Raw genomic sequence first — 21290 nt, 5'->3', positions numbered from 1 at the left:
CGTTCTCCGCAGGATTATAGTCAATTCTGCAGCTCCAGGGATTGGAGTGGGATTGTAAGAAGCCGGGTTGAGCTACCCCGCTACCCCGCACATATTACCGTCCATAAAGCCGGAGGTTCATTGCAAAAGTCCAAGTAACCAGCGACGTGACTCGGACGTGAATCAGACTACCGAAACGCTTATAACAGACCATTGCTGTACGAAGTATCGGCAATTGGCAATTCTGCTGCAGATCAAAAGCATTGGCCTCTAATTCCGGCTTTCCCCCATTACCCTCATTCATTTCCGTAATATCGCAAAACCATGCCTTCATCCTCTCCTGAGAGAATGGATGTTTTGCCAATGTTGACACCTCGACACCTGATTGTATCATGGTATTAGAATTGTCTCACTTCACAGGTGTTTGTCTCTTCGAGCCATAGTGATGTGGTGATACCAGACAAGAATGTTTTGTAATTCTCAGCTCGACCTCTCGGTTTTTCGCAATACATATATGATGCTGCATGAGTTATTTTTTCTATTATCTGGAGAGCGTCGCAACAATAAGCTTGAAGCTTGAAGTTCAAAGTTCGAAGGTTGAGGCTTGCGGTACATTGGATTATCTACAATCCACGTCAAACACTGCCATCTCATTGATCGATCCCCTATAACCCACGCCAAGCGCCACCCTCTCATTAATCCTCGTTCTTATTGGTGTACTCGCTTGCGCCTTTGATGATGGTGCTCAAGTCCCCGACAGGAAGCTGAATAGGGAAGTCTACCGCAGCCAGTAATTGTGCAGCGATGATATACCACCCTGACAACCCGGCGACAAAGGCAAATGCTCCTGCAGTCTATCCTGCCCTGTTAGAAAATTGCATTTTTAGATGGCTGGCTTGTGAGAGCTTACCACTGTGAGAGTCTTTGCAGTCTCTGGACTCCCCTTCGCGGCATGGAAGTAGACTCCAACAAGACACGCAAGTGCTACGGTAGCGGTGAAAAACACCGAAACAAATGCCACACTCGTGCGAAGTGAACACACCATGAAGATGAAGCAGAGCAGAGTAAAAAAGAGAAGATAGAAACCTAGATAATGTAAGCACAGATTAACCTGCAGAAGATCTGACAGTGTCCCCTTCGTAGGACTCACCAACGCTGGCATTGAATCCCTGTGTGTTTAAACCATCTGCCGCGGTGCCTGTTGTAGAGTATGCGCCATAAGCATTGTAGAACGGTATCAACGTCACCCCAAACGTGAGCCAGAAGCCACCAAAACTGCAGAAGACGACGAATGGAAAGGTGTTGCCTAGGACGAACTCCAGGATTCCGCCAATTATCATGATCAAGCCACCGAAGAAGAGGAATACGCCCCTGTGGAAGTTAGCAAATCGAGTGTCCAGTGGAAACTGGAGAGGAACCCAATAATGTAAACTCACGTGGAAGCCGCTCCATTTCCCCCAGCGCCTCGCCATCCCATGAGATCACACGACAGAGGTGTCAGACTCATGGCAAAGCCAATAAGTGCCCTAGCTACAGTTACTATAACTGCTGGAAGAAGGGCTTTCAAGAAACTTGCATTGGAGTGGGATTACTAAGGGTTTTGCGCAGATCCCCCTTGACAGCGTTTTGAGGTGAAAGATATAGCTTCTCAAAAAGCTCAGGAGACATCACAATGCTCCCTGCGGTTCGAACATGATGGAGGGCATCAGAATGCTTGGAATATTCATCGGCGATTGCTGAGGTGTTGTGCATATTGTTCCCGTCGCCAGTGGAGTTTTGGTCGTTTGCTTGCATGGCCTCTATCTTTCAATTTCACTTGTTAGGCCGAAGAAGGATGTGTTGCTTGCCAATTTATGAGCTTCCGCAGCATATGCTCAGAAAAATATAGCAAAAGGTCAGGTCAAGGCCCGGGAGAGGACCCATATTTATATGATTATTGTGGAATCTGAAAAGAGCAGATCAAAACTGGAGCTCAACCAATTGCTATATGTGTTGCACTTACGGCAAGATACCTGATCATCGAAGTCCATATTCTGTAGATCTACACGAAGCCAAAGGCCCAAATGTCTGGGCAGTTATGGGGAAGGGCATCGGCTCCCTCCCCCATGGATCCACCTCATCCCAGTTCTCTAACTATACCCTTTTAGAGTTTCTGCCACCGAGAGACACCAATTCGGTTTATCGTCCTTCACAATCTTTGTTTCCATTATTTGTCTAAGCTAGTAAAGTAGGTATAGAAAGACTTGTACCATGTTGATTTTCCACTTGATAAGAGCTCAAAACAGTACTGAAGAGTTAACACAGCAGATACAAGGCCACATAGAGTTCCCCTGAGTTGTAGACAGCGGCACACCGCCTAAGAATATGGCTGGCATCTCCCTACCACAAGAGAGGGGGCGGCGGGGCGGGGCGGGGCCTGATGTGTCACTAGCTCTCCGGAAGGGGTTTAGGTGACCCCGCATACTCCGCTGTCTCCGCGTCTCCGCGTCTCCGCGTCCCCACGGAAGCAAGAGACAGTATAGTACCGCACGAACGGCTTAAATAGTGGATCAGCACGATTTAATTCGCTATCCAGTCGAAGACTTGTTGATCTCGCCCCTTTAGCGGCCCTAAAGAGAAGTCGGTTACTCGCTCAAAAGGAACTTTGCCCTAGCAGTCCGGGAATAGGCTATTAGCCTATTACCGTACAGACTCTACTCCTTACGACCCTAAGCCTTACGTCATATATTAGTCGCGTATCCTATGACCGTTGCATTTGCTTCACGGAATGATCCTCCCGCTCTTGTTACCTCGGTCCTACACATTTGTTCAAGCAAGTCCACACCTCACAAGGTATCTTTGTTTGATCTCCTACAAGCCTACCATGGAAGGAACCTGTCTCTGTGGCGCAGTTAGGGTTGAAGTCAAAGACGATAACCTTTTTGGAGGTCAAAGACGAGGCCATGTCTGCCATTGCACCAACTGCAGGAAGACGGCTGGCACAGGTAAGAAGTAACCACCTGCTAGTATTTATGGGGGATCGTTCTGCTTACATCAGTCTTCCGTGTCTAGCTGCGGCCACAAACCTGTTGATCGAGAGTGATAAGGTGGTCCTGAGTGGTGAGCACAATTTAAAAGAGTATATAGACACGCAAACTCTCAGCGGAACGCCACTTAGCCGATACTTTTGCTTCACCTGTGGAAAGTAAGTAGACCCTATGGCTAGGCTACCCCCTTTCTTCGACTTTCCATATATCAGTCTAATTCTCGCCGTAGCCCAATCAAATCAGTCACCTCGCTTTATCCAGGGAAGGTCATATTGAAATTAGGCATTTTCCCCAAGATTCCGGTGCCAGAATGGGAGTCTTTCGCGTCGCAACGCCAGAGTTGGGAAAAGCCTATCGATGGTTGTGTGCAATATAAGACCAAAAGTCTCGGGGAGGAATTGAAAATAGAATGAACGGTTCGAGCACATATGTAGCTGTGTCTTAAGTTGGCTTCATTCAGTCATCGTTGGTTTCAAATGTTGCTCAATCATATCCCCGCCACTATACTCAACTCTTTGGTGACGGCGTTCAACCATAACAGTTCTCTCTCTAATATCAAGCCCTTAGGTATTTTCCCCCCTGTCGATGTTTATATCATCCATGCTTCCATAGATTTTACACAACATCAACTTCAACCTCTTATGGATATTCCTTGACCAAGTTCTATCACCTGCTCGTGGAAGCATGCTATATTCAAATGTTCGACATCCTTTCTCCCCCAAATACCCTAACATTCAATGCCCCTGTTGACCTTTCTGCAGATTAAACTGCTGAAGTCATTGCTTCACTCGCAACGCTGCCTTATTTGTGAGAGGAATGTTCAGATGTACGCAGTATTTTTGGGTCTCTCCAGCATTGCAGCAAACGTCCATTCCAGATCAAGATCTTCCATCTTAATTCATTCACATGTTCCCATTCAAGTACAAGCAAGTTCATGACATGATCCAGAGATCCAAATAGATGGCGCATCAAAAAACCCACTTTTCTACCCCCAGACCCCGAGAACGACGGACACATTCTTCAAGACCTCTGGCGCAAAGCCCGTGATCGTATCGATCAGAAACCAGAAGGAGGATTCATGCTGCCAGACCACATAGCATCATCATTATGGGTGATCTGTAAGAACCTGGCTAATTTATGACATAAATCTCAGTATACTCTCTTATTCATTCGTCTTTTTTCTTTACCTCGAGACTACATGGTCTGATAAAATATACGTACCTGCGAGAATGGGTAATAACAAAGGACGATATACCCAGGAGTTCAAGTATACAAGACCACTCTTCAGACTTACCTACGGAGCTATTTAGCCAAATAGAGATGGAGTCTAAGAGTTAACCCCCATACTAGTGGACTTTTAAGGGAGGCATTTGAAGTTGAGTCATTGAATGATCTTTCCTCTGATGTCGCAAATTTGAAGTTGGATCGGAGGAAATACTTTGGGAAGACACGTAGAATAAGTCAAACGGATTTTGCTATTGATAGATGATTCGGTGTTCTGTATAAGGCGAATGAGAAGATTCTTGAGGGTACAAGCTTCGAAGATGCAGTTACGTTGGGACTTGGCCTGACTACAATTGTACAAGCATTGTACATGATTATGAAGCTCCCACTTCCAATCCATCCAGCTAAGACGCCATTCCCGGCATGATTTACGGGGAAGCACTGCAACCGGCACTCTTGCCATCCAACATACAACGCTGTCCGTCTCTCCATTTCTTGGATATATCAGATGACGATTCTATAGTTCAGGCCTGACACTCGTTACTATAGCAGGTCCGAAGAACTTCGATCTCGTCAAGTCACGCGCCGCTGATGCTATCTTCGATTGTCACGGCTCCGAGTTTGGAGAAAAGATTCGAGAATCCTTGGGTTTTCTCCACCATTTTCGGGACACGATTTCCATCGAGGGCAGCTACAAGATATGTATCGTTGCACTGCCGAAAGACCTTCGCACAGCTAATACCACTTCAAGCATGTTGGCCTAGACCACGTTTGGAGAAGCCTCCGACAGGTTTGGGATGGACATCCCTCAATGAGGGACCTTTGATCACGCAGCGATGTTCTGGAAATTGAACGTTAATTTACTTACAGAGGGCAGGATCAAACCTTATCCGGTCACCTTGCGGGCGGGCGATCTTTAAGGAATCTCGGTGAGGTAAGTCTCGATCTGAAGTTGGCTGTCAAGAATCAAAGTAACATGTGTTAGGATCGCCGACGTGGCCAAGGAAAACATTAGTGGTTCGTAGCTGGGCGAAAGCGCTGTAGCGGGAGGAGATGAAACCGTAAGGGCCGTGCTTGGACCAACTGGTCGAGCTCTGAGCTTGCTACATGTCCCTGCTTCGCATGAGATAGATATCCGAGTCTTCACTCGTGTTGCAAAAATTTGGTCGAATTCCACTGGGTGTCCCTTGCTATTTGGATCGAAGTATTTTAGAAGTTTAAGCCCGCATGCAAGTACTTACACGACAGCAGCAACCGTACCAGTAAGGTGTTACAGTGGTCCTTTCGTTGCTATTATACTCACCTAGCTTTACCTCCTATACCCCTTGATCTGCGGTACCCCTCTCGCACAACACTTAGAAGTCATGAATGCCGATTGGACTTGCTTCTTCTCAACTTCCTCATCTATTTTCCCAGGCTTTATCATGACTTGACCAAGGGATGCAAGACCAGAGCTTGCTTTGGAAGAACTGGAATATAGCTGTGGAGCCCATAGCATGCATCGCTATTCTTATAATTTCGACTCCATGGTTGAAGGTGACAATCAGCCTGATCAGATTATGATTAGCGGTCAGGAGCTTGCTAAACTTCCAAAGTCCGTACATTGGCTGGGTCCTTTGGTAAAATATTCTATTGCCTCAGGTATTGTTACGCAATCCGGGAACATCGTCGGGCTGTTGGTTAAGGCTCAGCTATGCGCGTGTATGCGCACTCGCTAACACGTACCGTGACGCAAGGACGCCCTGTGTATAAAATTGATTTAGCCAAAGGAGATGTTTTTATACGGAGTAAATTCGTAATCCGGCGTGGTGGAAACTCCGTGGTGTGTGGGGGTAAACTGAACACTAGCCTTCAGCCGTCTTGTTAATCCTTCCCTTCAGCGGTACCGAGGTGCCCATAAGTATGGGTGGGATATATCCGCCAACACCACCCCCCTACTAGGCTACATTACGGAGTACAGCAGAGAACATGCGTATTGTTTAGGATTAGGAGACAGCCTAGTAGGGGACCCCATACTAGCTGATATTCCATTTTCATGTACTGTACCTCTATATAAAGACGAACAAATCTACATGGCTTTGTTTCTTTCCGCCCATGAGTGGAAGAGTTCATCTTACCTCGTAGTTAATACAACAATGCTTCAATTACTTACTTCTCCGGTTCCGCTTTTCATCTTTGTAGTGGTGCTTCTCGTGCTAGCCAAAAAGGCTGACCGCAAATGGCAAGGTATTCCTCAGGCCCAGCTATGTCTTATGAGCAGACATCTGACAGTGCCATATAGAGCGGAAATTCGCGCGTGAGCATGGCTGCTTGCCACCACCAACAGAGCCAAACAAAGATCCTATTCTTGGACTAGACAAGTTCCAAAAGATTCTGACAGCAGCCCGTGAGAATCGGATCTTGCCGCTGTCGTACGGTCGATTCCAGCAGAATGGAAACACTTTTCAGTCCAACGTGCTGCTCAAACGTGGTATCCACACGATAGAACCCAAGAATGTGCAGAAAATTCTGGCTTTGAATTTCAATGATTTTGAGATGGGGAAGCGGAGAAAACACGCTTTCGGTCCCCTCCTTGGGAGCGGGATTTTTGCTGCCGATGGAAAAGAGTGGGAGCACTCACGCGCCCTCCTGAGACCCAGTTTCACTCGCACTCGGATCTCTGAAGTCGATATATATGAGAGACATCTTCATGACTTGATCAGCCGCATTCCACAGGATGGATCCACAGTTGATTTACAAGAGCTCTTCTTCTGCCTGGTATTAATTCCGTTGAATCTAATGCTCCGAGGTTTCTCATCTGACTGTCACTCTAGACACTTGACACGGCAACGGAATTTCTCTTTGGTGAATCAGTGAACTCTCTGGGTACTGGCTTGTCTGTATCCTCGAGCAATTTTGCCGAGAATTTCAGTGATGCGCAAGATGGAATCGTCCATCGAGTCAGGCTGGGATCATTCAGCTGGATGTTTCCTAATGCTAAATTTGACAATGCGGTTCGAGAAGCTCGCAGCTTCGTCGGTCAATTTGTGCAAAGAGGCCTGGATTATCAAGAAAAAAGAGAGAGAAAACAAGCACCGGAGGAAAGTTACGTCTTTTTGGATCAGCTCGCCCAGCAGACGACAGATAAGACTGAACTCACGGATCAACTTCTCAACATCTTACTTGCTGGCCGAGATACAACAGCCAGTCTCCTTAGTATGGAGTTTTTTATCCTCGCTAGACGTCCAGATGTTTTGAAAAAACTTCGCGCTGAAATCTCAACACTTGACGGTCGGCCGCCATCCTTCGAACAGCTGAGGGACCTTAAATATCTCACATGGGTTCTTAACGAAAGTATGAAAACACCACGCCTTGCTTTCTCAATTTGGCTAATATAGAATTAATAGCTCTGCGATTGTATCCTGTTATCCCACGCAACGTTCGTACGGCCGTGAGAGATACATGTCTTCCCTTAGGCGGTGGTCCGGATGGGAATTCGCCCGTTTTTGTCAAAAAGGGACAGAACATCACATTTGATGTATACAGCATGCACCGTCGTCCGGACATCTACGGCCCCGATGTTGATGAGTTCAAGCCGGAGCGATGGAACAGTGTCAGACCGGGCTGGGGATACCTGCCCTTTAGTGGAGGCCCAAGGATCTGTATTGGGCAACAATTCGCTCTGACTGAGGCTAGGTATACTACAGTCAGGATGTTGCAGCACTTTTCAAACATTGAAAGCAGAGACTCCGAACCGTGGCAAGAGCTGTTAACGGTGACGTGTGCCAGCAAAAATGGAACTAAGGTCTCATTGACGCCAGCATGAGGAATAAGAATATCAGGGGGGTTAGACCATCGGTGCCTCCTAGTTTAATTGCAATTGAAACCTGGTATCATGAGCCCAAATCAAGAACTAGATTCTCACAGTGCACAGATATATGTCAAGAGGAGTTTAGATATAATTACACATGATGTCACAAGACCAATGCCGATACTGTTTATAGATGCATGGACTCTTCATTAACACATATTTTATACAGCAGGAAATAAAGTTTTCGACTCCGTAGAGCCGTAGAAATGCTCCCACCCCGTTGGGGTGTTCAGTCCACGGAGCCAGTAGCCACCATCACCAGATTTTACAACAACAGCAACTGGCCACATACCATCCCGAAGGTTACGAACCATTGGATTCACAAATGTGACTCTGGCTTGGCTTTTACCGACGGCCGCCCTAGAGAAATCTAGCCCAAAATAATCACAAGTTGTCCATGAGGTAATCATGGTCATAGACAAGCCGCTGCCGCTCCGGATGCTGGGGAAAAGCCTTCGGTGCGAGTTATCTTCACAGTAACGAAGATATTCTCTTATTGAAGACGCCTGTTTGTATCGTAATGTGGTTAGACGAAGATTTTGCGCGATTTTAGTGATAGAGTCTGTCCGGAGCTGGTTGATGGAGAATTTGCATCGCATAAAGCCGAAACTGTTGTGAATGTAGTAGGTCCCCTTAGGAGGAGGTACTATCAACTGTCGGTAGTTCATCGGCCCATAAAAATCCATCCGATCATCACTCGCGGGAGCAGTTGCGTATACAGTTTTGAGGAACCAAGCATTGATTATGTCGTTCCGTGTAGGCTCATGGCTGCCGTCTTCACTTGAACTCTGCTGTGTTTTTATCGTGTTCAGCACTTTTGCGCGTATCTGGTCCACCCACGGACCCGGCAGATACACCAGTCTTGCTTCCAAGCGCTCTCTCCACCCGATCCATCGGGAGAATCTTATACGCAACATCCGCCACAAAGCGCAAACTATCTTCAGAAAGCCATAATCAAAGTTCTCTTTGTGTTCTGTATATCTGATACTGGGGACGCTCCTCAAGTCCTCTGCTTTGTCCACAACCGTCTCAGATAGCTTGACCCCCCTAGAATCTGGGGGCAGCACCAGCTCCGGAATGGGCTTGTCGGATAACAGGGCGCAGAATGCCTTCATCACATTTAACGAAGCGGTAGCATCGGCCAGATGATGGCTGAAGCCAAAACTCAGTAATGTCGCATCTTCCAAGATAGTGATCCGAAAAACAAAGACATTATCGACCGTTGGCGCTATATCAAACAGGAATTTCTCGTCGATCTGCTCTATCTTTGCCGACTCGAGGATTTTTGGCGCGTTTTCTTCACCTCGCTCATAGTCAAGAGGGAGATATGTTGCTAAGTCTTTGTCGATCTTTCTGCTCTCAACATCGGCTGTCAAGCCCAATGATAATGACCATGGACTTGTCTGCGCCCAAGGCGTTAGCAGTAGATATACACAGAAGCTGGGGAGACATCTAGCTCACTGTTCGTATTAGGCGACCACCTAAGACTGGCCAGGCGGTAACCAACTCCCTCGTCTTGATTCTCAGAAACTCCTCATCCAAAGGGGCGTTTACAACGAGTCCAGTGAAGACGATGCTTTTCCGGGTGATTGGATTGACGGCATTGCAGCAGTATTGCTGATGCTCAGACTCTGTTACTGCCATGCTGATCGATTCTTGAGATTGGCTTTTTCGGTGTGCCGAGGGGGAAAACGGCTGAAGGATGAATGGATTCTGTGACTCTCTAGCGCTCTCACGCAAGGCAGATAGCACGTGTATTCTAGGAACGTAGTTTGCGCTTTAGCCATTCGATTGTTGATAGTATAAATCACGATCCGCCGAGTGTCATCTTGCATGATACGGGATATTTCTGAAGGGGTGCATAGTCGTACGCCGTGGCCCTACCAAAGTCCTGTCGGCAAGTTTTCCGGGTTACCCACAAAGTCTCAGTCTACTGTGCTGATCCATCCTCGTGCTGGGATTCTGGGAACGGCAGTTAATCTAACCCCCCCCAAACAACCTCTCCGGGGTTAAACAACCGGGTCCCTGCAGCAGTAGAGTACACCGCTCTTGTACAGGAAGATGCGCCTGCCAACCCTCAGGCATTTGGAAATAATACGGTAGTTGGATGCAGCCTCAAATTCCATGCAGAGATAAGACGAACAGGGTGGGGCCTAGCCTCGCGAATATCCCTCGTTTCTACTATATCCAGATTAGGCAAAGGGCCAGGATCATACACGCTACAGTAGCTGGCTGGCATGTATTTGAGTTTGTATTGAATACAAGGGCCATTAAGGATTGCTTGAAAGCGGCATTCTGCAGAAAGATCGTCCAAGGGTAAGTGGTAGGCGCTTGGGGACCCCAGGTTGTATCGCTACATCTCCTATCGTAAGACCTTTCACTCGTGAACAACTCGTCACAGCCTTTCAGCTACACCGGATTGGATGCACTATTTACGAGACAGAGGGCGATCCCTGATACCCTCAATTAGATCCGACCCTGTATACAGGTGGATAATTATATTGGGACGCTTTTCTGATTGTTACACGACGTAAATTGTTACACGGCGTGGGCCGACCCACCGGATTTTGGAGCTTATTTTTAAGTGGAGTGGCTAATGGCCCTTGTTAAGCCACCTTAGGCTTAGTGTAACGGACCTTAGCGAGGGTTTTAAACCATTACCTATTGGGGTAAGGTATGCGGGAGATAATGGGAGGGGTGGGGCGAGTAAAAGCTTAAACAGACGGCGCTGGAAAGAAGATTAGCCCTAGCTGCGTCGGGAAATTCCCTGAAAAGCGCCGCCGATCTCTCCATCTACTTCGGTTCCATAACTCCGGACACTCCCGAACACCACCTGGCTGGATCCAGACGCCCGAGGATCGTCAACAATGTCTAAGACTCTGAAAGGGATTCCTGCGTTTTCTTGCTCGGCCCTCTTTTGTCTCCACGAGGATCCTCAGCTCTTTTGGACGTGGTCCATGAGGGTTGTCTAGATGATTTGATTCGTCTCGACGGGGTAAGCCCAGACCAGGGGGCACTTTTCAGCCGCACCAACGAACGCCCCGTACCCGCCTTTCTCCCAAAGCTTGCCAAAGCTTGGTCGAGCTGGGGGATCTTTGAAAGATCCGCGAAGATCCGCGAAGATCCGCGCTACCACGTAGGCACACCTGATAAGTAGGTTCGCGAGGGTCCTGGCAAGGCCACATCAACACAGACGATGTCACAGGAAAACCATGGAGGCACCCTGGCGATGCCTTAATTCTAGACTAGGAGCCCTGGTACGTACGGTATACTCTACACCGTACGTGTGCTGTGCCTCCGTACGAGGTTAGCCAGAATCCCCTGACTGCCCACCGAACAGCAGCGTCGGTGATCGGGGGGTTCGAACTGCCGACATGAAAACCACGTCAGATAGTTTGCTACAGTATCTTGAAAACACTGAACAGGTTGGATGTTTTCAAATGACCTGAGTCTTACGGAGTCGTTTCTCTCTCCTGGAAGACCCAACCAAATCTTGCAACATGGCCAGCGTTGAGCAAGCCGATGTCCAAGGCAAACCGTGGGCGGAGCTTGTCACGAATCCAAGTCAGCCTGTTGTAGATGCTCCTCTAACGACAGAATGGAAGGCTGGACGGCAGGAGTATCTGATTATTCTCTCCTTGGCTATAGTCGTTGTGATGGCCTCTCTGGACTCGAGTATTTTTCTGCCGGTTCTGCCTGTAAGTCTTTCACGATGCACTCCCTGTGTTTCCCGTGTTATCTGCATTTCTCTTCTAACCTCAATTTTCCCAGACGATAGCCGAAAGCCTTCACGGTGATGCGACCAGCACTTTCTGGGTAGGCACCGCCTACCTGCTCCCATGTGCTGCCTTCCAGCCTTTCATGTCTTCTCTTTCCGACATCTATGGCCGGCGTAGCATCTTGCTTCTTGCGCTGTCATTCTTCACCCTTGGCTCGATCATTGGCGCAGTTGCCCAAAATATTGCCACTTTGCTAGCCGGTCGAGCATTGCAGGGCATTGGAGGCGGTGGCATTATCCCGCTCTCCATGATCGTGATGACGGATATTTTCCCTTTAAGACAACGTCCCAAGTACGCCAGTCTAATACAACTGTCCGTGGCCTTCGGAACCATTCTTGGACCCGTGGTTGGCGGCATTTTTGCTCAGTATGCAGAGGGGCACGGAGGCTGGCGCTGGGTGTTCTATATCAATTTCCCCTTCTGTGCGGCTGCTTACCCCATGCTCTTCTTCTATTTGAATCTAAAGAGGAAAGGAGACGATATCCCACACGTGGATTGGATAGGCGCTGCTCTATTCATTGCCAGCGTTCTGAGCTTTTTGATAGGCATTTCCTGGGGCGGAGTCCAATATTCCTGGAGCAGCTTCCAGACATTACTTCCGCTGTGTCTCGGGATAGCCGGTCTGGTTGGAACTATCGTGTACGAGCGTTATGGAGCAAGCTCTCCATTTTTGCGTCTGTCCATTCTTCGTAATCCGTCGTCAATTGCCGTCTATATTGGCTCGGTCGTTCAAGGTATTCTGGTAAGCCCACCTCTCCTTGCTCTAAGGATTCCATTGCCTCATAGGGCCGACTCTATGTCACGCGCTTACCTCTTACACCAGCTCTTCGGTGCTCTTTATTATATATCCGTCTACCTGCAAGCGGTACAAGCGCTGTCTCCTACGATAACCGGAGTTGGCATTTTGCCCGTTTCTGCGATGATGATGCCATCGAGCGTCATTGTGGCTATTCTGATCTCCAAGCTGGGAACATATCGGTGGGCTCTCTGGATTGGCTGGGCCATAACTGTAACAGCCACTGGTCTACTTATCCTGTTCTATGTGAACACATCTACCGGAGAATGGGTCGGCATTATGCTCGTGCTTGGACTCGGTCACGGCGTCTTGTTCAACTCTCTCCTGTTTGCCGCACAGGCGGTCTCGCCTCCGAAGGATGTAGCCTATGCCGCATCCCTCTACACCTTCATGCGTACCGTTGGATTTGCCATTGGTGTCGTGGTCGGAAGCACTGTGTTCCAGAATATGATGTCCAAAGCCCTCCAAAATTATGGATTGCCTACGGAACTGGCCGCGAACGCAGAAGGCTACATTTCTACCTTGAAAACGCTCCCGGCGTCCGCGCAGAAAGACTTGATCCTCAAAGCCTATGCGCAGGGTCTACAGGGTGTTTTTGAAGTTCTCACAGGAATCGGAGGTCTCGGAATCATTGCCACAGTATTCATTCCACATCGGAGCATGGACCGCCCTCTCGAGTCGGATCACACCCTGAACTCTACCCCCAAGGCAGAATAGGCAATTTCCAATCTTCACCAAAGCTTTACCACTTCTCAAGTCGGCATGACTCTATCGTTTAGTCTGCAAATGCCTTTTACGGATACCATCATTATACAACCTTCGGATTTTGATGAAGCAGGGCAGCAGCGGCCCTTGTCCTGTTTATAGCATACCATGAACTTCATAATATATAGGCTATAAGAAGATCTAAGGCCTTTAGTCCTTAGACTCTAAATTTAGATTATGTACATCCAATAATGCGTTGTAATCAACACTGTACGTGGCTTATATTGTTTAACCCCCAAATCACTCTGAGCATACCATTGAAATGCCATTGGCTTAGAGACTTGGAGAGCTCCGTATAAGGGAGGGGATAGTCAAATCGAGCAGTCTGCCAGACTCCTGGCAATCACGGTGAGCTCCAAATTGCCATTGGTCTAGACACGAATGAGATTGAAGACGAAGAAGCGGAATTACATGTACCTCGTAGAATAATAAGAGAAGATCTCCCATTGACAGTCGATTGCAACCGAATGAAGCTTTTCTGATCCAACAGATCAACAAGTACGATCATAGGCCAACCCTGACGACTCTGGACATGAACCCCCTACTCGGAAGTATGAGTTGGTATATTGGGCCCATGCCCAGCGTTTAGAGCGCATTGAGTGTCACTTCACAGACACGATGTTATCGCCAGCCACAGTATTGTTAGTACGGACAAGGGTCTGCACACTACCTTTTATCCGCCGCAAGTAGCGCTCCTTATCCGCTTTTCCCCCCGAACTTAGTCAAACTAGACGATCTTTAAGAGATCCGCGCTTTGGCCTTACTACGTGAAATTACTATACCTGAGATAGCAGACTAGGAGCCCTTATGTACCAACGATATTCACGCCACTTTCACTTGATTACACCTGAACCAACCGGCGCCTAATAGCCTAGTGCCACAGATCCCATTGTCATCCAGGACCTTGCAATCAAAAATTGATTGGGCAGGAATCTGAACGAACGCATTGCAGGCATACGGCTGGATCCTGCCTTACGCACTATATACAATTGGCAGGATCGAGAATATCTTGAATATCATTGAATGTATGTAGATCTCTTGACCGGTTTTGGTCATGGGAAGAGAATCCTCTGTGCAGATCTGAGTTGACGGCCTAATGTACCCATAGTGAGGAACATCGACGGCCTGGGAATTGGCCGCGCGTTGAAGGGTCCACGGTGGGGTATCGAGAATTTCAAATTTTATCACGGTGCGAAGACAAGTGAGGATGTAGGAATACCAGTATTGTGGTTCTCAGTAGCTAAGAAGACATTGAGCGATGGTTAACATAAAAATACCCGGAAGGAACTTCCGGCAGATCGTGATCAAAAGATGCGCCTGGCAACTGTTGAAATTCTCGCACCAAAGGAGATAAGGAAAGAACCCATCCAGCGACAAGTTTAGGAAGATCCTTCGCCACAAGGTTTTGGTCCAGTGTAGATCTGCTGAGGCCGCCAGATCTCAGGGGTTCGCCCTGCCAATGAGAAACGGGAGTTAGCTACGATCGCGCAAAGGGGTTTAGAAGGGAAGTTAGGGAACGGGGATCACCCACCCATGGCCTCCTTCCAGTGTGCCATGATACCGGGCATTCGTGACAGCATCGTTACCGGCGTGATGAATTCAACGGGGACCCCCCTTAAAATGGTCCGAATTAGCCTCGCATCTTTACGTATGGTTGGTTGATAGCGTGTTCAATACTTACAGGGCCGTGTAGACAAAGCTGCCGTACAGGTCTGCATTGGCTTGAAGGTTACGGCTCGTGAAGTACTCGTCGACCCCAGCAATACGGTCGATCTCCATGGCAATAGCCAGGACCGGATCCATGTTGGCGGCGAGATCGCCCTTGGTGAGACCGGCAAGCATCTCACGAATGAAGCGGCTGCGAGGGTCCACGGTCTTATAGATGCGATGACCATAGCCGAAGAGCCGCATCTCCTTGTTCTTCACCCGGGAAATAAGGTTCGGGACATTCCGAGGGCTCCCCACGTCCCGCATAGCTTGGTAGGCCGTGTCAATGGCGCCGCCGTGAAGGGGCCCATAGCCAGAAGCCACGCAGGCAATGGTGGCCGACACAGGGTCAGCCAGAGATGAGGCGACGTGGAGGAATGCCGCCGTCGAATTGGTCATTTCATGGTCCGCGTAGAGGACCCAGAGTCGCTGGAGGATTTCGACTTTTATGGGATCTACATCGGTCGTCTGCGCATCAGTAAAGCCACCCATCCGCAGAAGGTTCTCAATGAAGGAAGCTTCCGGGTCGGCCTCCTGAAATTTCCGACCCTTCTGGTGGCAGAAAGTAAGAGAGACCACTACGGCACTGACAGCAAGGGTCCGGATGATCTGTTGATCGACCATCTCGGATTTGCCGTTGTAAAGATTTTTGCCGACAAATGACGGGATCAGATTCGGTTGTTCAGCCATGAATGCTGTTAATCCAGCCATGCACATCACGACTGGTGGGGTATCACGCCTACACAATATCGTCAGCCATGGGGCAACGCTGGGGAGAGCTCTCTTACGGGTAAGACTCAATGATTTTCCGGACACACGGAGGGGCCACGCAGGCTTTTGCCAGGTCTCTCCTTAACTTCATTCTTTGTTCGTCGGTGGGAAGATCTCCCCAGATGAGGAGGTGGGCAATATCTTCATAACTCTTGGAAATCAGGCTTTCAATCGGCCGTCCTCGGTACAGAATAATACCACGTTCGCCATCTCTGAAGCATTGTCAACTTAAACTAAACTCCTAGTAATCAAAGGATGATACAGTCAGGTGGTGCTTACATAAAAGTAATATCGGAAAGTTTAACAGCAGTATTTCGGTATCCAGGATCCAACACGCGGAGTCCTTCTTCAAACTGCTGCCGGGCATTCTTCCCTTTCGTACCCGCACTTATTTGTCTCAGGCTCAAGGCTGGAATAGAGTTCCGGATAACAGGAACATTGTATTTGGACCCAGTCCGGTTGTCGGTGATAGTCAAAGTACCCTCTACCTCTTCTTTAAACTGTGCTATCAGGAGCGAGTTCAAAGAATTAGATTTGAAGTATGAAAGCAACCCGGCGAAGAATTGAAAAGGGGCCCAAATATTAGGCAAGGCGAGAGTGGTGGACATCTTGGAAGTATATTCGTATATTCAATAAACGATGTCGAGATGTAGAAGATAAGACCCCATTGAGTGGGCGCAGGGTCAATTTATATTCTCTTCACTGTCCCAGACTGCTTCTTTCAGAGCTATTTACATTTCTTGCATTCCGGTCATCACTATAAGCGGAGCAGGGAATAGAGAATTAATACTCAATTTGGCCCAAAGTTCCTTCTAACGTTTAAAATATATATTCGGCCTGAGCCCAGAGTTTTGAACACAAGTGAGACACTCAGAACACAAGGGTCTATATTCAAGGGTCTTTTCAGCCAGCCACGCCCAGATTAGTGCCACAGAAGCTTATTTGGCGCTATGGACAATTTACGAACACGGTGGGTGTAGTTAGCGTTCGTAAATACTCCGTAGTACCTATCTCAGCGGGTCCGTCGAGATGCCCGGGCAAGCCAGGGGGCCCACAGGATCGACTTATTTAAGGCACGGTTAAGTAGAAAGTATCTCTTCACACGAACACACCTACCTCGCCTACATTCATTCAATTCCATATTGGCCAGCAACATGCCGAACAGTGATATGGCAACCGGCAAGACCGGGTCCTCCGACTCCCCCTACGACGATCTGATCTCCGAAATCGCATCTTATGCGTACCATTACAATGTGCAAAGCGAAAGGGCAATGCAACAGGCTCGTGTGGCTCTGCTCGATGCTATAGGCTGCGTGGTCGAATGTCTGAAGACTAACCAAGAATTTACCTCGATGGTAGGCCCGGTGGTCCCAGGCACCTCCGTTCCCAATGGATTTAAACTCCCGGGGACAGCTTATCAGCTGGACCCTGTGAAGGGTGCTTTTGATATGTCGTCATTGACCCGCTATCTCGACCACAACGATGCCTTTCCTGGCGCCGAATGGGGCCATCCTTCAGGTTCGTGCTTGTGTACGCATTCTTACTTTCTGATGCACCCCACTAACATATCAACAGACAATCTGGGTGCCATCTTGGCTGTTTCCGACTGGCAATGCCGGACCCGCAAGTCTTCTCCAGGCACAACCCATGGTGGACCACCCATGACCATGAAAACGGTCCTCACTGCCATGACCAAGGCCTATGAGATTCAAGGCTGCTTTCAGATAGCCAATGCATTCAATAAAGTGGGACTTGATCACACTATTTTAGTGAAAATAGCCTCCACAGCAGTTGTGGCATGGCTGATGGGTTTGACTGAAGCTGAAGCTGTTCGCGCACTTTCTCACGCGTGGATCGACGGCCATCCTTTACGGATTTTCCGGCAGGCACCGAATGCAGGCCCTCGGAAAGGATGGGCGGCAGGGGATGCCACCATGAGGGCGGTTCATCTCTGCTTCCTCATGCGGGCCGGCCAACCGGGCATCCCCACCGCGCTCACCGACCCAGATTGGGGGTTTCAAAGAACCAGCTTTGGAGGCGCCGCTCTGCAGCTGCCACGCCCTTTCAAGAGCTGGGTTATGGAAAATGTGTTTTTCAAGTTGATACCGGCTGAGGGTCACGGCATCTCTGCCGTCGAGGCCGCCGTTCAGCTATGTGCCGTCCTATCCTCCAAGGGGCTCAATGCTACTACTGATATCGCTCGCATCAAAGTGCGCACGCACGAAGCGGCATGCCGAATTATTGACAAGAGAGGCCCACTGTCCAACGCGGCCGACCGAGATCACTGCATGCGTTACATGCTTGCCGTTGTCCTATTGAAAGGCTCCATCATTGAGACTGCCGACTACAGCAACTCGAGTCCATGGGCTCAGGATCCACGCGTGGAATCACTGCGGCAAAAGATTGACATGACTGAGGATAAGCAGTTTACGCATGATTATCATTACGCCAAAAAGAAGAGCGCTGCCAGCGGTCTCACCATCGAGCTGGTGGATGGCTCCATGTTGGACGAGGTCGTTGTCGAACACCCCTTGGGCCACCCAGGGAGACAGGATACTATTCCCGCTGTACAAAACAAGTTTCGACAAAACATGCGCCTCATGTTCCAGGACACTGAGATCAATCATATCATCGATGCGGTAGAGGATGATGCGATGTTGATTAGCGACTTCACGGATCTCTTGGTGCGGCCTGAACCCGCCAAGCCTCAAGCCAAGTAAGCGTCAGCTTCTTCTTCAAGAACTGCAGAGTTTCCAGGTGGTAATTTAGTGCCGGGATTGGGGAATCTTACAGAAAGTTCCTGGTTTATTTACTGGTTGTTAGTCTTACCCAGTGCCACAGAAGAAGGCAACTGCAGGCACGGGGTAGAAGTCGTTGCGTCTTCAGGAACTAAATTAAATGTTATCCAATCCACGGCAATCAGAAGATATGATAAGTACCAATGACTGCACATACTCAATAGTCATGTATCTTCATATTAACATTTCTTCTTTCAAATATGTGCTAAAAGGTTTAAGCAGCAGTAGGTAGGTTGAGAACCGTTTTCATTCCGTCCCCTTCTCAACCAAGCAGTCTATCATCCTTTGGATGCCACTTTCAAAACGGAATCATTCCTATCTTGGCAATGCTGAGCATCTATATCTGCTCCTTTTTTCAGATAATAACATCAAGCAGTGGCGGGTAGAGGGGCTCTCTTCTTTATATAGAGGTGGATTTATCAACTCTATGGCATTCTATAGTCAAGCAGCTACTTGCCCACGACTTCTTGGCCAAAGCTAAAGGAGTCTTGTCATAGTAGCATTGTTCTGTAGAAGACGTACGATAGGCTTGGATAGGCAATGCTCCCATGGCACTAGCTTTTGCCGTGATGGCCTCTCCTACCACCAGAACAATGTCTTTACCTTTGGATTTGATTTCTACCCCCTCAGCTATGGGCGTTATTTCTCCCTTGCCTAATGGTTGTACCTTTGTGCGCTTCCTACTGGCGCGCACTGGCGCGCATCATACCAATCCCTTCTTCTTCCTCTAGTTCTCGAATCAAATCATCCCGCCCAGAGAGCTTCTCCCTCAGTGCGCTGCTGTCCGACCGCACAAGGTAAGTACTAGGTAGGCGAGATGCTCTATTGGCAAGGAAGAAAAATTACACTGTGCATGTCGCTCTGTACAAAGTTATCAGAACATATCTAGTATCACAATGGCAAAATACAAGATCAATGTGGTTCTATTCGAAAGAATAACTAAGTTAAACGGAAGAGAAAAAAGCAAAACAAAAAATAAGTCGGTCCAGAAATGCTATTTTCCCCTCATTCGTGACATCCAGAAGAGGGCTAAATTATATGCAGTTACGTAACAACGTTAACTGTCTCTGCCTCAAACAGGTGTTTGAGCGCCACCGTAATATCGTTGACATTTTCAATATTCAGGATAAGATCCTCGATCTTTTGCTGGCGGTCGGCATCAATAACGCCTCTTGTCGTTGTGCGCCATTTCTGCAAAACATCTTCATTAGACAAGGGCGGATCCACTCCCCGCGGAGCTTTCAGTGTCACTGCAATTTTAGAGTTGTCGTCAAACTCTATTGTAAGTCTCTGAGCATAGCTGAAATCGAACTCTTGTATCGCTCGACATTCGATCTTCTCAACCAAATCCCAAACCTTATCCTGATCTAGCTTCTCGGAGCTGAACTGGGAAGGTAGAACCTCGCCGTCTACAAGCTGTAGAGCAGCAACATAGGCACTGCACATTTGTGCACCGATTGCGTTTAATGGGCGTTCAGGCTTCCATCCAACGTGTTTGAAGGCTTGGATTGCCATTTCTGCAGTGATGTGCCGGATCTTGCTCAGATCTTTGAGTTGTTCTGGGTATTGTTCTTGAAGTGCCCTTACACAGTCGATAGTATTGTGAGTGCCGGCACAGGAAGCATATGGCTTCACCTGAATATTCCAAATTTCCCACCGCTGACCAAGTTGGTCGCAGATCGCGTCCGGGAGATAACGTGGAGTACGCTTCGATCCCTGGGAGAAGGTGCTCAGATATCCATCCTTGCGCTCGAGGACTTGCTTGATTCCAACAAAGCCCGCCCGCGCCATGTATGCGGCTGATAACCCCCCACGGGCCGCAAAACCGTGCTGCATTCGCTTGACCATACTTTCGTACTTGGCGCATGAAATTCCGCAGGCTTGCGTGCAAGCTAGTCCAACTGCATCCTCTATAATAGCGGCAGGGAGTCCGAACAACTTGCTTACCGCGGCGGCAGCGGCTGGTGGTCCAAATATAGCACCCGAGTGCCACCCCATTGCGAGCATCTCAGCTCCCCTAAGCCCCAGGCCTACGCGTGGGCCGATTTCATATCCAACGATGGCCGCGAGAAGGAAGGAAGCGCCATCAACCGGACGTGGAAATTCCGGTGACTTTTGTGCCTCCTGCTGGGCGGCAGCAAAGAGTGACGGGAGAACTACCGCGCTGGTGTGGATTGGCGCGACGCAATGGTAGTCGTCCAACTCGAACCCTTGAATAAAGGTGCTGTTGAGCATGGCGGCTGCCATGGGTCCTAGACTCTTTGAAATATTCTTAGCATCTATATGATCTTCCCTAAAAGGTAGGTCTAAATAAAAGAGGAGTCTACACATCTTCCTTGCGGGGACTACCCTGTGCCAAGAGATACGTTTCGGGAATCCTCAGGTCCTAGGATAGATAGGAAATCTAGACTCAATTTACCTCGTTCCAGCCAAATATACTGCACCTCCCAGGCATCTCCAGGTCTACCATCGCATTCCTCGCTTAGGGTTAGGGTTAGGGTTAGGGTTAGGGTTAGGGTTAGGGTTAGGGTTAGGGTTAGGGTTAGGGTTAGGGTTAGGGTTAGGGTTAGGGTTAGGGTTAGGGTTAGGGTTAGG

At 48.6% G+C, this 21290-nt stretch overlaps 8 protein-coding genes across 8 annotated transcripts; 4 read left to right on the top strand and 4 right to left on the bottom strand.

The window, feature by feature from the left end:
* Positions 1 to 609: 609 nt before the first annotated feature.
* On the bottom strand, positions 610 to 1926 carry M430DRAFT_44137 (hypothetical protein). The gene is made up of 5 exons (XM_024867673.1): positions 1556 to 1926; positions 1416 to 1505; positions 1130 to 1350; positions 890 to 1065; positions 610 to 833 (listed from the first exon to the last, which is right to left on the bottom strand). The coding sequence occupies exons 1-5, from the start codon at positions 1771 to 1773 to the stop codon at positions 675 to 677; spliced, it is 864 nt and encodes a 287-aa protein (XP_024718166.1). The 5' UTR covers positions 1774 to 1926; the 3' UTR covers positions 610 to 674.
* Positions 1927 to 2765: 839 nt separating this feature from the next.
* Positions 2766 to 3505, top strand: M430DRAFT_125540 (hypothetical protein). Its single transcript, XM_024861955.1, has 3 exons — positions 2766 to 2963; positions 3031 to 3163; positions 3235 to 3505. Exons 1-3 carry the CDS (start codon positions 2843 to 2845, stop codon positions 3416 to 3418), a joined length of 438 nt encoding a protein of 145 aa, XP_024718165.1. The 5' UTR covers positions 2766 to 2842; the 3' UTR covers positions 3419 to 3505.
* Positions 3506 to 6364: 2859 nt separating this feature from the next.
* M430DRAFT_29899 (hypothetical protein) lies at positions 6365 to 8034 on the top strand (the record flags this gene model as incomplete). The annotated part of the gene is made up of 4 exons (XM_024865911.1): positions 6365 to 6455; positions 6511 to 6986; positions 7043 to 7562; positions 7616 to 8034. 4 exons carry the CDS (start codon positions 6365 to 6367, stop codon positions 8032 to 8034), a joined length of 1506 nt encoding a protein of 501 aa, XP_024718164.1.
* A 206-nt stretch (positions 8035 to 8240) lies between these two features.
* M430DRAFT_107605 (hypothetical protein) lies at positions 8241 to 9723 on the bottom strand (the record flags this gene model as incomplete). The annotated part of the gene is made up of 2 exons (XM_024861168.1): positions 8241 to 9482; positions 9541 to 9723. 2 exons carry the CDS (start codon positions 9721 to 9723, stop codon positions 8241 to 8243), a joined length of 1425 nt encoding a protein of 474 aa, XP_024718163.1.
* A 1856-nt stretch (positions 9724 to 11579) lies between these two features.
* M430DRAFT_144241 (hypothetical protein) lies at positions 11580 to 13469 on the top strand (the record flags this gene model as incomplete). Its single annotated transcript, XM_024862876.1, has 3 exons — positions 11580 to 11777; positions 11851 to 12600; positions 12682 to 13469. The coding sequence occupies 3 exons, from the start codon at positions 11580 to 11582 to the stop codon at positions 13369 to 13371; spliced, it is 1638 nt and encodes a 545-aa protein (XP_024718162.1). The 3' UTR covers positions 13372 to 13469.
* Positions 13470 to 14798: 1329 nt separating this feature from the next.
* On the bottom strand, positions 14799 to 16505 carry M430DRAFT_107068 (hypothetical protein; the record flags this gene model as incomplete). The annotated part of the gene is made up of 5 exons (XM_024861130.1): positions 14799 to 14872; positions 14951 to 15033; positions 15101 to 15865; positions 15915 to 16109; positions 16177 to 16505. The coding sequence occupies 5 exons, from the start codon at positions 16503 to 16505 to the stop codon at positions 14799 to 14801; spliced, it is 1446 nt and encodes a 481-aa protein (XP_024718161.1).
* A 561-nt stretch (positions 16506 to 17066) lies between these two features.
* Positions 17067 to 18617, top strand: M430DRAFT_107101 (hypothetical protein; the record flags this gene model as incomplete). Its single annotated transcript, XM_024861133.1, has 2 exons — positions 17067 to 17415; positions 17473 to 18617. 2 exons carry the CDS (start codon positions 17067 to 17069, stop codon positions 18615 to 18617), a joined length of 1494 nt encoding a protein of 497 aa, XP_024718160.1.
* Positions 18618 to 19739: 1122 nt separating this feature from the next.
* Positions 19740 to 21165, bottom strand: M430DRAFT_52512 (hypothetical protein; the record flags this gene model as incomplete). The annotated part of the gene is made up of 2 exons (XM_024868303.1): positions 19740 to 20954; positions 21115 to 21165. The coding sequence occupies 2 exons, from the start codon at positions 21163 to 21165 to the stop codon at positions 19740 to 19742; spliced, it is 1266 nt and encodes a 421-aa protein (XP_024718159.1).
* Positions 21166 to 21290: the final 125 nt, after the last annotated feature.

The sequence above is a fragment of the Amorphotheca resinae genome (genome assembly GCF_003019875.1).
Source record: "Amorphotheca resinae ATCC 22711 unplaced genomic scaffold M430scaffold_10, whole genome shotgun sequence".
Classification (NCBI taxonomy): domain Eukaryota; kingdom Fungi; phylum Ascomycota; class Leotiomycetes; order Helotiales; family Amorphothecaceae; genus Amorphotheca; species Amorphotheca resinae.
Note: the sequence above shows the minus strand (reverse complement) of the source record. Positions and strands in the feature narration are given on the sequence as shown.

Excerpts from the sequence above, each read along its gene's own strand:
- M430DRAFT_44137 (XM_024867673.1), bottom strand. The coding sequence starts at position 1,773 with ATGCAAGCAAACGACCAAAACTCCACTGGCGACGGGAACAATATGCAC. Across the intron at positions 1,351-1,415 it reads GGAAATGGAGCGGCTTCCAC|GGGCGTATTCCTCTTCTTCG; the intron begins GTGAGTTTACAT and ends TAACTTCCACAG. Across the intron at positions 834-889 it reads CTGCAAAGACTCTCACAGTG|ACTGCAGGAGCATTTGCCTT; the intron begins GTAAGCTCTCAC and ends AGGGCAGGATAG.
- M430DRAFT_125540 (XM_024861955.1), top strand. The coding sequence starts at position 2,843 with ATGGAAGGAACCTGTCTCTGTGGCGCAGTTAGGGTTGAAGTCAAAGAC. Across the intron at positions 2,964-3,030 it reads CAGGAAGACGGCTGGCACAG|CTGCGGCCACAAACCTGTTG; the intron begins GTAAGAAGTAAC and ends TTCCGTGTCTAG. Across the intron at positions 3,164-3,234 it reads TTTTGCTTCACCTGTGGAAA|CCCAATCAAATCAGTCACCT; the intron begins GTAAGTAGACCC and ends TTCTCGCCGTAG.